Here is a 17226-nt window from a genome sequence, read left to right as displayed (position 1 = left end):
GAGCGCTTTAAAGATAGTAACCAACATCTTGAAACGCACCCGAAAAACCACAGGCAGCCAGTGCAGCTTGCGCAGGAGAGGTGTTATATGGGAGTATCTTGTTCCTCCCATGATGGCCCGCGCGGCCGCATTCTGAACTAGCTGTAGTCTTCGGGTGCATCTCAAGGGGAGCCCCATGTAGAGCTCAAAGACGTTATTCAACGCAGCAAAGACGTTATTCAAACCTATTTGAAGAGGGAGACTGCACCGGACAAGAAGGCCAACTTCAAAGTATCTCATTGTTCGTATGCAACATTTCAGCAGTCATACACAACCTCCTCCTACGTCTCCAAAAAACCCTCATCTTTCAGACCAAAGGCAACTAGCAGCAACTCACGGCAATCTTCCGGTTGCAGCCAAAGGTCATGGATACCTACAGCTGCAGAAGCACGAGCAGAAATCAAGATGGCCGAGGTGGAGTTGGCAACCATAGAAGCAGAGAGGGCTGCTGCAGCTGCAAAAGCAGAGCAGCTGCTGAAGGAAAAGTTGGCAACCATAGAAGCAGAGAGGGCTGCTGCAGCTGCAAAAGCAGAGCAGCTGCTGAAGGAAAAGTTGGCAACCATAGAGGCAAAGAGAGCATCTTCGAAAGCCAAATTTTAGGTTCAAGTGGAAGATCATCAGCGCAAGTGGGAAGCAAAGAAAAGGCTAATACAGACCAAAGCTCGACAGCCCAAGACTGAAAGAGCCTCCTTCTTCAACTCCAGTCTTAGGGAGTTAGAAGTGGAAAACCCAGACACACGCATCAAAGCCTACGTAAACAGCCAACACGTGGTACAACAGGAACAAGTAGGGGAATCTCAAGTGTCGGAACTCGACCCCTCCCTTGGAATTGGAGAGCCTACCCTGACAAACCAAGAAACACGAGGTGACCAGGGTAGTCCATCAGCAACAGTGAAGGATCCTCTGCAGGCAAGCACACAAGCAGCTGTGATTCACAGCCTCAATGTGGAGGTCGAAGAACCCTCAGCAGACCTTCAAAGCGACTCGAGCACAGACAAAAGGATGCTGGAAGCAGTAGATGTGCCAAGTTACAGCACATCAGCCAGTTCAGCTCTCGACAGCTTCGTCAACACCCAAGGTAAAGAAACCCACTTTACGTCATTGATGTGCACCGGGTCCCAGTGCACGGTGGGGAGGAAAGTGGATAGACTCTGCATAGAAGTGTTAGATGAAAATGCACAGATCCCACTGCCACCATCACTAGAATGGGACAACCCACCAGATGATTGCAGTGAGATTGCGACACCAGAGGTAGCAAACACTACAATTCACCTGAAGCACATGAGTAATCACTCTCCTGCTGTAGATCCCAAAGCTGAAATCCTGCTCTTGCCAGGATCAGACACCTCCAACGCTTTCACCCCTCAAGAAGCAGTCAAAGGTCCAAAGGGCTTCCCATTCGCCCTCAAGACAGAACTTGGAAGGGGCATCTTTGGGACGATATGTGTCAATCAACCACAAGTCCCAACCCAGGCAAATGCCTTTGCAAACTAGACTCTCAGTAATGGGAGAACTTCCCACTCGAGACCGTATCAAGGACACTTCTCGACTTCGTCAGTCAAACCAGTTCTAGGAACAACATTGTTCCAGACCAGCAAAGAAGACAACAACTTGACCCTGTCGATAAAGAACAAAGAATTTCTGAGGCTCATGGTCAAGGAATTCCAGCAGAATGCCACCAAGAATTGGATGGCTCCAATACCCTTTGGCATACCAAGACAACAGTTTCCAAATAACTATGAGCAACCACTCTCTCGTCTCTTCAATCTGAGACAAATCATAAACATCAAAGCTCATTTAGTGGAGTTCCCAAACAAGACGGTCCAGAACGGACACATAGAACTTGCTCCACCTCCAAGAATTGATGAGGAATGCTGGCACCTGCCATCCTTTAGAAAGTGCCAGCCACAAGAGGCAGGCCAGATTTGAGCAGTTCTCGATAGCAGCGTGCAATCCCAAGGCCCCTCTCTGAACAAAGTGCTTCTCAAAGGTCCTGACCTCACCAACAGTCTGTTCAGCATGCTCCACCACTTCAGAAAGGAAGTCATAGCCATCCTGGAGAACATCCAGCAGATGTTCTACTTATTCCTTGTTGGAGAAGACCATCAAAGCTATCTATGTTTTATGTGGTCCAGTGACAAACACTACAACCAACAAAAGCAAGAATGGCAAATATGGCGAGACTCCCTGAGTTGTCCCCAAAGTGCTCCTGTCCAGCCCAAGTACGTCCCCATCTTGCCTACTGCCAAAATGAAGGCAATAGCAGCCGTAGGATGCATCAGGGTCTACGGCAGGGAGAACAATGTTCATTTCATCTACAGCGGGGAGAACAATGCTAACATGAGTCTCATCATGGGAATGGTGAAACTAGCACCACAACTACCCGTCAACCAATCCCAAGAACCAACTCGCTTCAAACACCTCTCCAGACGGAAGCCTCTCGTGTTGGGCTTAGCAGTGATCGTTATCACCACCCTCGTGGTAGAGGGGGCAGCCGTCATCAACTCTCAAGCTTTGGTTCCAGAGGTTTTGGATCCTGAAAAACCAACTGTCCTCACCCCGACCACCTTGCTGACCCAGAAGACAGGTGACTGGCCAGCACCAGCAGGGAACTTTGTTCCCAAAGACATGTATTGGAACTTATGGCCTAAGAGACTTGTGTCCATTGGAACTCACGGCCTATGGGACTTGTGCACCAAGCCCTACCCAGTAATGATGAACTAGTTCGTCAGATGGAAGCTCAGGTCGCAAAGCAATTTTCCACCAAGAAGCTCTACACCAGACCAATCAGCGATCCAGAATTGCTGTTATGGAAGACTGAACTAGAAGATTGAACCTCAAGCTTTGCATGCTTTGTGTTTACATGATTCTTTGCACTGTTTGATGATATCACTTTGTGTAACCCAGTTAATCAGTTAGTTAGGTTCGCATGCTCAGTTAATTAGTCAGTTAGTTACATGTTTGATGTTATGCCTTGTTTATCTTAGTTAACTAGATAGTCATGCTATGCCTTTGTGCAACTCAGGTAATTAGATAGTCAAGTTTGCATTGTTTTATGCCATGTTTTGTTTGCCTTTAGTCAAAAGTTAGTAAGTAGTGGAATTTATAATTCCAGGCGGGGAGTGTGCTGTCCCAACAATATATAACTAATGTAGGAATTAAGAACTGTCTCCTTTAAGAAATTTCCTCATGGGAAATGTAGCCACCTTGTGGGCAATGTAGTTCCATAACATGTGACTACATCTGTGTTCCCTGATTGGACAGTGGGTATTCTGCCCGGGAAAAGTGATTTATTATCGGGCTCTCTCTGAATCGCCCTCTGTCAACTCGGATGGCAGCCATCGCTCATCCCCTCATCTCCGCTCATCGAGGGATATAGGAAACCACAGACATTTTACACTACGTGATGGGACAGATCATGGAAAGTCAGAAGTATCTTAACACTGAACTGTAAGTTTTGCTATTAAGAATGCCTGATAATAAGCTTGATCTGAAAGAGATTCCTAAGCGTGGAGATTAGCTGCCTGCCTCGGGCAAACTGACATCGCTGAGGCAGAACAATGTTGAATTCCAATATTGCATGGTGACTTGCCCCCAGGGTTCCTGTGGCTTCAACACCTTCTATCATTTCCTCTCTGTTAGTGAGAATTAAGTCCAATATGGCTGATCCCCTAGTTCCCTTCTCTACTTTTTGGGAAACAAAATTGTCTGCTAGGTTTGTTAGGAACCTGTAGGATCTTCCACTTGGTGCAGAGTTTGTTTCCCAGTAATTAAAATCCCCCACTACTATTGTGGTTTGCTTCCTACACACCTTAGTTAGCTGATTAGCAAAAAGTTCATCTACTTCCTCTGCTTGGTTGGGTGGCCTGTAGTATAGACCTATGGCAATGTCATTTCCCCCCCAACCTTTAATATTGACCCAAATGCATTCAAGATAGTTCTCATCATTGTTGTGCTCTATTTCTGTAGAGAGTTTTGCTTGGTTTTGCTTGACAGCGGGAGTGATAATCTTACCCACACAAACATCTGTGTTACATGCAGTGATAACCCTATGAATTTTAGATTGCTGGGGACAGAAATGTTCTGTATCAATTAATTCTCTGTCTCCGCTGTTCAGTTTAATAACACAATAGACAAAAGTGAAGGGGGTCTGAATACTTTCTGAATGCACTATAACTTTTCTGACATCATTACATCTCTTACCTTAATTATTTTCACATATCACAGCATTTATATTTTTTATAATTTTGCCCAAATATTTTGCCTTAAAACCCATTTCATAGCATGCAATTTTAAAAAAGAAATAAACAATTATTATTTTCTTTGACAAGTGATTCTAATAGGAATTTCTTTCAGAATGATTATGTCAATATCATCCATTTTCAATCTTTCATTAAAATGGTGATGCAACTCTTCCTCATCTTTAAAAAAAATGCAACAAAACATCCCTGGGGAGATTCCAAATTCTGGCAAATCAGGATATTTTTCTATAAATCTCATCAGTTTCTGCTTCCATATGTTTCTTCTTCATATCCAAAACATTTACTCTAAAAGCTGCTCTCTAATGTTTTCTTCTAGAGCCTCAGGAACAGCTCTAAATCTCAAGGATAATTCTTTCTCTCTCCAGGTTATCCAATTTTGTTTCCAGCTCTTTGCTATGAATCTCTGTCTTACTAAAATTTCCATTCTGTCATTAATTTGTTCTCTCACTCCAAATATTTGTTTTATAGAACTTTCAACCTTTTTAAACATCATATCTCATATTCTCTCTTAAATTTACATATTTTACATCCATTCTTCTTGTCTCAAAGCAATCCATTTTATGTTGCAATGCATCACCTTGTCCTCAATACAAGCGGAGAATGGCTGTTTCAATGATCCATATTTATTTAGGGGCATGCTCCTTGCATAGTCTTAGTAATGCATTGGAAATGATGGCTTTTGGCCGGATGTAAAAAAGCAATTCTGTCATTTTTCAGATTCAGAGGAACACCATGGTGAGGAGGAAGAAGAAGGTACGTATGCTTTTATAGCCAAGCATTTAATTTGACATACAATTTAATATTACTTCTTTAACTAATTGGGACCTTACGGTTTAATCTGGTGTGTTCTTCTTGTGCTCTTCTGCTCTTCCAACAGAAATAAGATTTGCATTCTCCTTGCAATTTAAGAAAGCTTTAAAAATGCTGCTGTTCCATCAGGGTTTCAAGCAGCTGTGAAGTATCTGGGGACATGGAACACATAAAGAACAAATATTATTCATGTCTCTTATACTTTTAGGTTTTTATATGATTTTATACGTAAACATTTTTTATGGTTGAATTTGTAAGTTACAATGATTGATGTAGAGTTATAGAGGGAGGAGGGTGGAGAGGCGGAGGGACAGAGGATGGAAGGACGATGCAAGGGAGGGGAGGAGGAAGGGAGGAAGGAAATGGAGAGGGTGGGAAAAGGGGTAGGTAGGTAGGGAGGGAGGGAGGGAGGAAGGGTGCCAAAAGACTAGAAAGATGTTTCCGATTTCCTTCGTAGTGAACATAATTACAATTATCTTGCAAAAAAGTTAATTTCTTTCTATTATCCAATTATTCAAAGCATGTGCATTTCCCACAATTTAATGCATCCAAGAGTTTGCATAGTCAGGCAGAAAGATATTGTTTTTTCTCTGATCAAAAACATTCATTTAGTTTTCTCAATAGTCAATTTCAACTACATATTTCCCCACTGATCTATTTGTATATTGTATCCAGTTTTTCAGCCTATTTGATCATCCATTCTTTCACTTGTTCTTCTTTTGCCTCCTATTTCTGTCAATGCTTATACATGTTAAGAACATGTTTGTTTTATAGAACTTTCAACATTTTAAACATTATATCTAATATTTTTACATATTTTGCATCCATTTTTCTTGTCCCAAAGCAATCCGTTTTATCTCCATCTGGCCAACTTCATTTCCCATCTGCTGAAAATATTTCTGAAGCACAAATTGTGTAATTATTTTTTTCTGCAGGCTGCTCGTCCTTCAGCCTTCTTTTGCCATTTTTCTAGTAGCCATTTCTAATCCAGTTTGTAAACAGTGCTGTGGAAGCTGAGCTAGTTCCAAATAAAGGCTAGTTCCAAATCAAATCTACCTCTTATTCCAAATCAAATCTCCCTGCCCAAGACAGCCTGCAGAGAATCTGGTGAGAGGCTGTGATAGCGTCTTATTCACTAAATAGCTGATGTCTACCTTACATCCAGGCAGGAGTCCAAAATTAGCAGACCAGCAATTGAAAAGGTTGCATCCATCACTTAGTTGCAATGCATCACCTTGTCCTCACTTCACATAGAGAATGGCTGTTTCAATTATCCATATTTATTTAGGGGCATGCTTGTTGCAGTCTTAGTAACACATTGGAAATGATGGCTTTAGGCCGGATGTAAAAATGCAATTGTGTTGTTTTCCAGATTCGAAGAAACACCATGGTGAGGAGAAAGGTGAACGTACGTATGCTTTTATAGCCAAGCTTTTAATTTGGCATTCAATTTAATATTACTCCTCTAACTACTTGGGATCTTATGGTTTAATCTGGTGTGTTCTTCTTGTGCTCTTCTGCTCTTCCAACAGAAATAAGATTTGCATTCTCCTTGCAATTTAAGAAAGCTTTAAAAATGCTGCTGTTCCAAACTGGATTTCAGGCAGCTGTTAAGTATGTGGGATCATGGAACACACGAAGAACATATATTCTTCATGTCTCTTATACTTTTAGGTTGAATATGATTTTGTACCTAAACGTTTTGTAATTTTGTACCATATCATTGTATGTTTGTATTTGTAAGTTACAATGATTGATGTAGAGTTATAGAGGGAGGAGGGTGTGGAGGAGGAGAGAGAGAGGGAGGAAGTGGGAAGGATGGAGGAAGTGAGGAAGCAAGGAAGGAGGAAGGAGGAAGGAAGGGGAGGAGGAAAGGAGGAAAGAAATGGAGAGAGAGAGAAAAGAGGAAGGGAGGGAGGAAGGAAGGAAGAAAGGGTGCCAAAAGAATAGAAAGATGTTTCCGATTTCCTTTGTAGTGAACATAATTACAATTATCTTGCAAAAAAAGTGATTTTGTTTCTATTATCCAGTTGTTCAAAGCATATGCATTTCCCCCCATTTAATGCATCCAGGAGTTTGCATAGTCAGCCAGAAAGATATTGTTTTTTCTCTGATCAAAAACATTCATTTAATTGTCTCAACAGTCAATTTCAACCACATATTATCCCACTGATCTATTTGTATATTGTATCCAGTTTTTCAGCCTATTTGATCATCCATTCTTTCACTTGTTCTTCTTTTGCCTATTTCTGTCAATGCTTAGACATTTTAATAACATGTTGATTATTAATAAATATAAATATTTCAAATTCACCCTTACTTTGTTCAAAATGATCTTTTATCCACTTTGAACTTTCTGATAATTTTAAATAAGAAAACCACTGTTACGTTTTGTTATCAAATCTTCTCTCAATTTTATTTTAAAATCCCTTTGGTATCTTAATCTTTTATACTTACTTATTACTTGTCTACAAAATGCTTCTTGTGCTGGAAGAACCTAAAAATGTATTTATTCCATACTCTAAGAATAGCTTGCCTAACATAATGCTTTTTAGAATCTACATTCAGCTGAGTTTTATTATATCATGGGTATCTGTGATACATATGAAATATCAGATGATGCCCTTCTAACTCCATTAATCTTTTATTTCATAATGACTCTCATTCTTTCAGCAAACCATAGGCAGCAAAATTAATTTTCAGATTTTATAGCTCCACTCCTCTTTCTTTTGCCTCTTGTAGAAACTCTTATTAAATTCATGATTCCTTCCTCCACCATACAAGTATTGCTGCCATTGTTTAAATGGCACATCAATTGTCTGAAAGTATTGTCTGAAACAAAAAATTACATTCTAGATAAAACATTCCTTTTAATCAACATGGAAGCCTCAGTGCGAAACACGTGAAAACCCACCTAGAGTTTGTTACTCACAGTCTGAGAGTCTTTCAGGTGTTTTTTTTGGCAAAGTGGGCTTTCCTGTGTTTTGCACTGAGGAAGGGCTTCCCTCTAGCCCCGCTTCCATAAAGCCCAGATGGGTAGATGGCTGCAGTGATGGTTGTCCTTCTGGAACCCTGTCCCATCTCCACACAGGATGGTGAAGCTCAGTCAGAGTGACCATCGGGTTGTTGGTCGCTTCTCTTACTAAGGCCCTTCTCTCACGATTGCTCCGTTTGACCGGGTGACCAGCTCTTGGAAGAGTCCTGGTTGTGCCAAACGTCTTCCATTTGGGAATTATGAAGGCCACTGTGCTCTTAGGAAACTTCAGTGCAGCAAAAAGTTTACGGTAGCTCTGTGCCTTGTAGTAATCCTGTCTCTGAGCTCTGTAGGCTGTTTCTTTGACATCATGGCTTTTGCTCTGCTACTGTATGTATTGTCAGCTATGACACCTTCTATAGAGAGATGTCTATCTTTCCAAATCATGTCCAATCAATTTAATTTACTACCACTTGATTCCAGTCAAACAGAGGTGGATCACTAACCAGTAGTGGAAATAGCGAATGGTTCACCGAACTGGTAGGGACAGCAGGATCACCATGCCCCCGAACTGATTCCCCGGTTATCGCAGCATGTTTATTTTCACATTCGTAGCATTCTGCGCATGCAGAATTACTTGCAATTGTGCATGCGTACGGATTGCACGTTAGGTGCACACATGGACAAATTGCACGAGCTTCAAAATGGCAGTAACATCGGCAGAAACCCACCCCTGCAGTCAAGGTATAGAAACATGTCAGCAACGATCAAGAGAATGGGAGACTTTGAGCTAAATTTCATGTCTTGTTGCAAAGGGTATTATTACGTACAGATGTACATTGTTAAATTTACATGTTTTCACATGCTAACCGGGGATTGGTTGCCCAAACCCCGGGAAGTTTAAACAACTGTCATTGGCCGGCTGGTCTGCCAGAGCTTCTTAAAAGGCGAGCTACAGCAGCCCAGCTGGCAGAGCGCAGTCACTTACTCTTGCAATAAAAAGTGCTGAAACTCACTCCTGCCTCTCGCCTGCTGCTTATTGGCAATCTAACACTGCCGACGAAGGACAAAGGGACCTGAGAACCTTCGTTGGACAAGCAGCCATTTCGCATAAGGACCAAGACACTGCACCAAGGCATAAGATGGCATCACAAGCGTCCCCTGCACCAGTGATCTTTGACCCACAGACAGAGGACTGGCACACATACATGGGGTGATTACAGATGTTCCTGGAAGCCAACGACTGCAGGACAGGCCGGACAATAGGAAGCAGGCATTATTCCTAACTTACTGCGGAACGAAAATCTATAAGATGGCACAGATGTTGATTGCCCCAGCAAATGCAGAGACTGTTGCATGGACAACCCTACAACACACCCTGGAAGACCACTACGTGCCATCTGCCACCCCCATGGTGATCCGGAATACTTTTATCACTGGTGCCAACGGGAAGGAGAGATAGTGAATGCTTTCGTGGCCAGCCTTCTAGAAATCGCAACCCGGTGCAAATTCATCAACCCAGAAGAAATGATGAAGGACCAGATCATCCTGGGAACAAGATACCTCTCCTTGCAAAAGAAACTGCTAATCAGAAGGGGAGTCTCATTCAAGGACGTAGTCGAGAAAGCCTGGGCAGCTGAGTTGTCGGATAACTCGGCAGTGCATGTAAGGAAAACCAGTGGGGTACACCAAACATTCAGGGAACCCGACTGGGCATCTGAAGTTCCGGAGTACGAGATGAAGGGGATGATGCCAATGCCACCCACAGCATGTACCCAGAGAGGAGACAAAGCGCAAGGGACCTAGAGGGCAGGCAGCCATGTTGCCCTGGCTGCATGGGATTCCATTCAAGAGTGGCATGCCTTTCCGGGAAGTCATCTGCTGCAGATGCCAGTGGAAAGGCCACATTGCCGAGGCGTGCAGAGCATCCCAGCCCACCCCATCCCAACCAAGACCCATGGCTCCACAGGGGAGACAAAACAATCCACAACCCGGCCAACAGTGGAATAAGTGGAGAGAGAAACAGTACCAAGCCCAGAGGGAGATCCACCACACCACTGTGGGCCACTCAGATGCCTACGAAGGGGAAAAGTTCCATGCCATGGTGACCATGTAAGGGGGACCATGCAAGATGGAGCTGGACCCAGGATCATATTTTACGATTGTGTCCTGGCAGACCATTAAGAAATTGAACACGACAGCCAGCAAGAAGCTCCTCAAACCACCAAACATTCGGCTCAACGACTACCAGGTGAACCAGATCCAAGTCCTAGGAAGAATGGAGGTCGAATTCCAGGGCCGTCTATCCCTCATGGTCATCGCCAGCCACCGACCATCCCTACTGGGAGTGGAATGGTTCAAGCCCCTGGGGCTAGACATCACCGGCCTGCATCGAATCTTAACCCACGACCTGGATCGGCTACTGGCAGAGTTCACGGACGTCTTTGACGGGGGCCTAGGTAAATATACGGGGAAACCCATTTCATTTAACCTAGACCCCCATGTAACCCCCATCAGGCTCAAACCCCGAAGGGTCCCCTTTGTTCTATGGCCCAAGATGGATGAGCAATTGGACAAACTAATTGCCCAAGGAATCCTTGTGCCAACCGACCACCCAGTATGGGAAACCCCAATAGTCACCCCTGTGAAACCAGATGGTTCCATCCGCCTCTGTGCAGATTACAAGTGTACGCTGAATAAGGCCTTACAGCAAGGCGCGAACCCGGTGCCAGTTGTGCAACATCTGTTGCATTCCCCAGGAAGCGGGAAAATATTCGCCAAACTGGACCTGGCCCAGGCATACCAACAATTGCCTGTGGACAAAGCCACCGCAGAAGCACAGACAATTGTGACCCATAGGAGGGCTTTCAAATGCACCAGACTGCAGTTTGGAGTCAGCGTAGCCCCAGGACTGTTTCAGTGTTTAATGGAGCGGCTATTGCAAGGAATCCCAGGGGTGGTGCCATACTTTGACCACCTATTCATCTCAGGGGACTCCATAGAGCAACTGATGGAACGTGTGCGTGAGACTTTGGGGAGGTTCAAGGAGAAGGGACTTAAAGTGAACTCAAATAAATGTAATGTGAGGCAGGTAGAATTCTTGGGATACCTCATAGATGGGCCTGGCATCCACCCCACTGACAGCAAAGTAAAGGCCATTAGAAATGTCCCCACCCCAAGGAACAAGATGGAGCTCCAAGCCTTCTTAGGACTATTGAACTTTTATAGTATTTTTTTACAACAGAAGGCCACCGTTGCTGAACTGCTGCACAAGCTCCTGAAAAAAGACAGTGCCGTGGACCTGGGGACAGAAGGAAGATTGGGCCTTCGCAGTGGTAAAAGAGCTCCTATCCTCCAACAGCGTGCTCATCCAGTTCAACCATACTTTGCCGGTTCGGATCATCTGTGACGCCTCCCCCTTCAGAGTCAGAGCGGTCCTCAGTCATTGCCTACCAGATGGATCGGAGGCTCCCATAGCCTATTACTCCAAGACCTTGTCCCTGGCTGAACGCAACTATACCGAAATCGACAAGGAAGCCTTGGCTGCAGTCTCAGGGATCAAGAGATCCCATGAGTATGTATATGGTATACATTTCGAACTCATCATGGACCATAAGCCACTGCTGGGGCTCCTCGCCGGAACCAACAACCCCTGCCCTACATGTCCCCAAGGATGACCAGATGGACTACTTTCCTCACGGTGTACGACTACGAGCTGATCCACCGCCCAGGGAAGGACATCAGCCACGCCGATGCACTTAGCCATTGCCCATTATCAGAGCTGGTAGAAGACCCTGCCCCCCCACCACAGTACTGCTAATTGACTTCGACCCAGCCAGCCCGGTCACTGCCAGAGACATCGCTGAGCACACACAAAAGGACAAGGGGTTGCAAAAGATTCTGAACTGGGTGTTGAGGGGGTGGCCACAGGAGAAGCTGAGTGAGAAGTCCCAGAGCTACTAGAGTAAGCACACAGAACTACCAACTACCAACCATTGTGGGGGAAGAGGGGCTGGCGGAGGCGAGCCATAGAAGCCCTCCATGAGGGTCACCTGGGGATAGAACGGATGAAGGCACTAGCTACATCTGGTGGCCCAATATGGATAAGGACATCACGGAGTGGGTAGCCACTTGCAGACCCTGCCAGGAGACACGACCAGCCCCACCCTGGGCACCCATGCAAGAGTGGGAAGCAGCCAAGGGAGCGTGGTTACACATCGACATCGACTTCGTGGGACCAGTGGTAGGGCAGACGCTCCTGATCGTGGTGGAAGCTTACTCCAAATGGCTGGAGGTCGTTATCATGCAACCAACCATGGCAGAAGCCACCATCACAGCTCTCCGGAAACTTTTCGTGACCCATGGCCTACCCGACATCCTGGTCGACAACAGCCCACAACGGACCACCAAGACAATGGAGGCATTCCTCGCAGAGCAAGGGATCCGGCATGTTCTCATCGCCCCATTTAATCCGGCGAGCAATGGACAGGCCGAGCGAATGGTGAGGCTCACAAAAGAAACCCTCACCCGAATGGGACCAGGAAGCTGGCCGGAAAAGGTCGACCAATTCCTTTTCACTCAACACATCACCCCCCATGTGACCACCAACAATAGCCCAGCAGAGCTGTTGATAGGGAGAAGACTGGGGTCCAGACTCGACTGGTACCACCCGGACTACCTTCCAGAGAACCCCCTGGATTCTACTTGACCAACCTGAGAGTTCAACATAAATGACCAGATATTTGCCCACAACTACGCCGGGTACCCAACTTGGCTGGCTGGCCGAATCATGGCCGTCACGGGGCCAAAGTCGTACCGAGTGGAGCTAGAGGATGAACGAATCTGGAGGAGGCACATCGACCAGCTCCGACACCACCTTGGGAAAACAGAACTGAGGAACCAGGGTGATTGGACTGCACCCGCCAGCTCAGAACAACTCCCGGAGAACCCCAGATCTCCGTCCTATGGAGCATGCTCAACCACCAGCCGGGAAGCAGATGGGGAGGAACCGGCCTCACCAAGCCAAGAATATAGATTAATTAGAAAAAAAATGAATTTCAACAACTGTAGAATCACGCTGCAGCATAACACAATAGACAAAAGTGAAGTGGGTCTGAATACTTTGTGAATGCACTGTATCTTTTTTTTTTTTTATTAAAAGAGTTTTGTACAAACAAATTTTCCCCGTTTTCACCCCCCCTCCACACAATATAAATCTCATACAAATGCTATACCCCCCCAACCCCCCCGCAAAAATTCACATTCAAATATTATACCAAACACTTTACCCCCTCCCCTCCCCCCATCTTAAAATAGATTACTCATAACCCCTCTCCTCCCAACAAACACTATATAAATTTCTCTTAAATTAATAATAACACATTGATCATTTTCTAAGCTAATTTAACATCTATAACTCTTAATATAAATTTCTCCTAGCCTAACAATGTTTCATTAATCCCATCTTCTAATTTATTCATATATATATATTGCCCCACCCTCCACCCTAACCCTCCCCCACCTCCCACACAAACCCACCCCCCTGAAGTGGGTCTGAATACTTTGTGAATGCACTGTATCTTTTCTAACTGCTTTACATCTCTTTCCTTAATTCTTTTCAAATATCACAACATTCATATTTTTTTATAATTTTGCCCAAGTATTTTGCTTTAAAACCTATTTCACAGCATTCAAGTTTAATAAAGAAATAAACAACAATTATTTTTATAGCCATTTCTAATCCAGTTTGTAAACAGTGCTGCAGGAGCTGAGCTAGTTCCAAATCAAAGCTAGTTCCAAATCAAATCCACCTCTTATTCCAAATCAAATCTCCCTGCCCAAGGCAGCCTGCAGAGAATCTGTGATAGCGTCTTATTCACTAAATAGCAGATTTTCACCTTATATCCAGGCAGGAGTCCAAAATTAGCAGATCAGCAATTGAAAAGGTTGCATCCATCACTTAGTTGCAAAGCATCACCTTATCCTCAATACTAGCAGAGAATGGTTTTTTCAATTATCCATATTTATTTAGGGGCATGCACCAGTTGTGAGTTTCAAATTTTTTCAATACCGGTTCTTTGGGTGTGGCTTGTTTGATGGGCATGACTTGATGATCACGTGACTGGGTGGGCCTGGCTCGATCATGTGAGTGGGTGGTCATTTGAGTGGGCGGGCATGGCTTGGTGGTCATGTGACTGGTTGGGCGTGGCCAACTCAATGTTACTCACGTCAAGGGGTGCCTTGCCTGGCCCCTCCCCTCCCAGCCATTCCTTGTCACACCCAGCCTCAACGTATCTATAGTTCTGTAAAAATGTTCACCTTTTTTCAACTTTTATCTACATATTATAGATGTATTTTCATGGACCACTTAAAAGAGGAACTGGCTCACATGCTTTGCCCAAGAGTGTAATAGGCAACAGGCTTTTAAGGGGCAGCCAGACAGAAGGGCGGGACTATGTATTTTCCAAAGCACCAGAAGGCAAAATAAGAAGCAATGGATGGAAATGGAACAAGAAAGAAGCAACCTAAAACTAGGGAGAAACTTCCTCACAGTGAGAACCAATATAGGTGCAGAAATATTTCAGCCATAAATTCACATATAAAATAGCCATTCATGGAATACAACCTGCATGTTGGTCAAAACAGTAATTATGGCTGATGTTGGATAGGAAGCCTAAAAGTCAAAGATCACAAGAGTGCTTCTTTCTCTGTATGCATACAAACCATCACATACCAGGAATAGGATATTAAGCTGGACTTAAGCAATCTGATGTACAAAATAAACACAGACATATTTATGCTCTGGACTATAGCCATTGAACACATGTGAATCCCTGAAAAATATATGGTAGCCCTAGGCAAAAGAAAGGCAGTAAAATCACTCTAGGTGTAGGGACAGTGTAAAATATTAACACATGATAAATAATGGAACAATTAAAAATAATAGCGCAGAGTTTTCTCTCCCTCTTTCTTTCACTTCTCTCTCTCTCTCTCTCTCTCTCTCTCTCTCTCTCCCTCCCTCTCTCTCCCCCCCCTCTCTCTCCTTTCCTCTTTCTTCCTCTCTTTCTCTGTCTCCCTTTCTTTCTTTCTAAATCACTCTTAGGTTTAATGCAATGCCAGCGGCTTCAGAAGACATTCAGTATTCAGGCATTCAAGTTAGAATAGAATAGAATAAATTTAATTTGTTAGCCGCTCCCTCTCCAAAAGGACTCGGGGCGGCGTACAATAAAAACCCATACATATATACATATACATACAAATACATATACACATACATACAAACACATACACGTACACGGAGGATTAACAATTAAAATACCCTCAGTTAAAATTACAAATTTAAAAAGACTGTCAGGAGGAATGGGATAAAACTATGGTTGAGCCAGGCCAGATAATTGAAAAAGGTGGGTCTTGAGCTTTACACGGAAGGAGCGGAGATCGGAGGTAATCCTGATGTCAAGGGGGAGGTCATTCCACAGGGCTGGGCCCATCACAGAGAAGGCTCTGCTCCTAGGCGTCGCCCCCCGACACTGTTTAGTGGACGGCAACTGGAGAAGTCCCTCTCTGTGCGAGCGGATTGGTCGCAGGGATGTATGGGGCAGGATGCGATCCCGCAGGTAACTAAGTTATATCTGCCACGCTCCCTAATAGCTTGTCCACACGTATCTGCCCACAGAGATGCACGCTCATGCAAACTCTTACACTTGATAGCTCCCACAAGTCCCCAAACGCGTGTTGGCTGTCTTCATTGTAGTGATCTAAGGATCCTGAACATTTTCACCCATTTGGATCAAGGAGAAGGAAGGCGGAGGTCCTAGTAGCCATTCTCTTTTTCACATGCTAAATAATGGAAAGGAAAGTTACGGTTTTGAAGGAAAGGCTCTACGGTCAGTAATCAGCCAGAGTAAACGAGTCCAAGGATCACTACAAGGCCAGTTAAGATACTTTGCAGGCTGAGGACCCAGCTGCATATGGGTTGGGTGGTCCATGCAGAGCTCTAGATTCTTCAGTTCTGGGTTTTTAATGACATAAAAGATAAAATTCCAGGGGAAGAAGTATATTGTATTTTTGAATATACTTGGTTTTTTTTTTAATTAACCTGTGTCATATTCTAAAAATTACAATATAGGATGAATGTTCATTTGGACTAAGAAGATAAAATGGCTCCCAAACCACCTCCCAAACCTCCACGTAGGTTGCTTATACTCTTCTGATTTCCAACCACTTTCTAGAAAGCGTTGCAGATGTTGCCTCCTTTTCCATAGTGTCTCCATTGAGGTTAAGTCCAGAGTATGTGTTCTCCCAAATGACTCGACTCCATAGAAAGATTGTTTCAGGGGTCTAATTGCAAGTACAAATGGAGGGGTCCTTTGCCTGGAATGCATGAGACCACCTTGCAGGAAAGAGGAGGGGTCAGGGGAAAGAAAGGGTCAGGCTCACAATTGATTAAATGACCCATTTGTCTTCTTTCAGCACCAAAGAATGTTTTCGAGCGATTCAGTGACTACCTGGATTCAGATCGAGGCAAAGCAATAACTATAATACTGGATTTACTCTTCTTGGCTCTTGCTGTGAAGATGATCAATCTGTGTAAGTTGTCTTCTTACAAGAGATTGAGAAAGTCTTTGTTTGAAGGTTCTATTGAATTTGGTTCAACAGGAGCACTGATTTTTCTCCCACACCCAAAAGACTCTGTATTCTAGTGCTTTGAGTATAAACCGAGAGCAAACCCCACTTCTTAGTAGCACTGATGATGTTACTTAGTTAGGTCACAAAATGTCTTCAAGGAAACAACCAAGCTCAGAGAGCACTAAGGACCTCTCATTTCAACCCTCAGCTGCAAATGTTCTCCTTTATTGCTACCATTCGATTTCAACGAATTAGGTGGGAGACCATTAGGTTTCTCTCATTCTCACTCGGGAAAACTTTATTGGCTCTGCTTTGCCTGCTTAGGGAAAAATAGTTTTGGTGATATTTTAGTAACTTCTTTTTAACTTCTTTGTAAATCAACATCCCAAATCCTCTGACACTTGTACCAACTAGAATGACACAATTTCTCTTTTGAAAAGCATCCTAACTGAGGTGGCTAATAATATCACAAAATAACAACATAAGGCAGTAGTGATGAGCCCAAAGAGGCAT

General features: G+C 44.0%; 1 protein-coding gene across 1 annotated transcript in view; it reads left to right on the top strand.

The window, feature by feature from the left end:
* The first annotated feature begins 3480 nt into the window (after window positions 1-3480).
* LOC309395605 (uncharacterized protein) overlaps window positions 3481-17226 on the top strand; it is a 30242-nt gene continuing 16496 nt past the window's right edge. The window contains exons 1-4 of the mRNA XM_081960008.1: window positions 3481-3489; window positions 5019-5054; window positions 6484-6519; window positions 16558-16674. Coding sequence (XP_081816134.1) covers window positions 16662-16674 — 13 coding nt within the window. The 5' untranslated portion in view covers window positions 3481-3489; window positions 5019-5054; window positions 6484-6519; window positions 16558-16661. The remainder of the gene's footprint in view (window positions 3490-5018; window positions 5055-6483; window positions 6520-16557; window positions 16675-17226) is intronic.

The sequence above is a fragment of the Natrix helvetica genome (genome assembly GCF_964273705.1).
Source record: "Natrix helvetica genome assembly, chromosome: 7".
Lineage (NCBI taxonomy): Eukaryota > Metazoa > Chordata > Lepidosauria > Squamata > Natricidae > Natrix > Natrix helvetica.
Note: the sequence above shows the minus strand (reverse complement) of the source record. Positions and strands in the feature narration are given on the sequence as shown.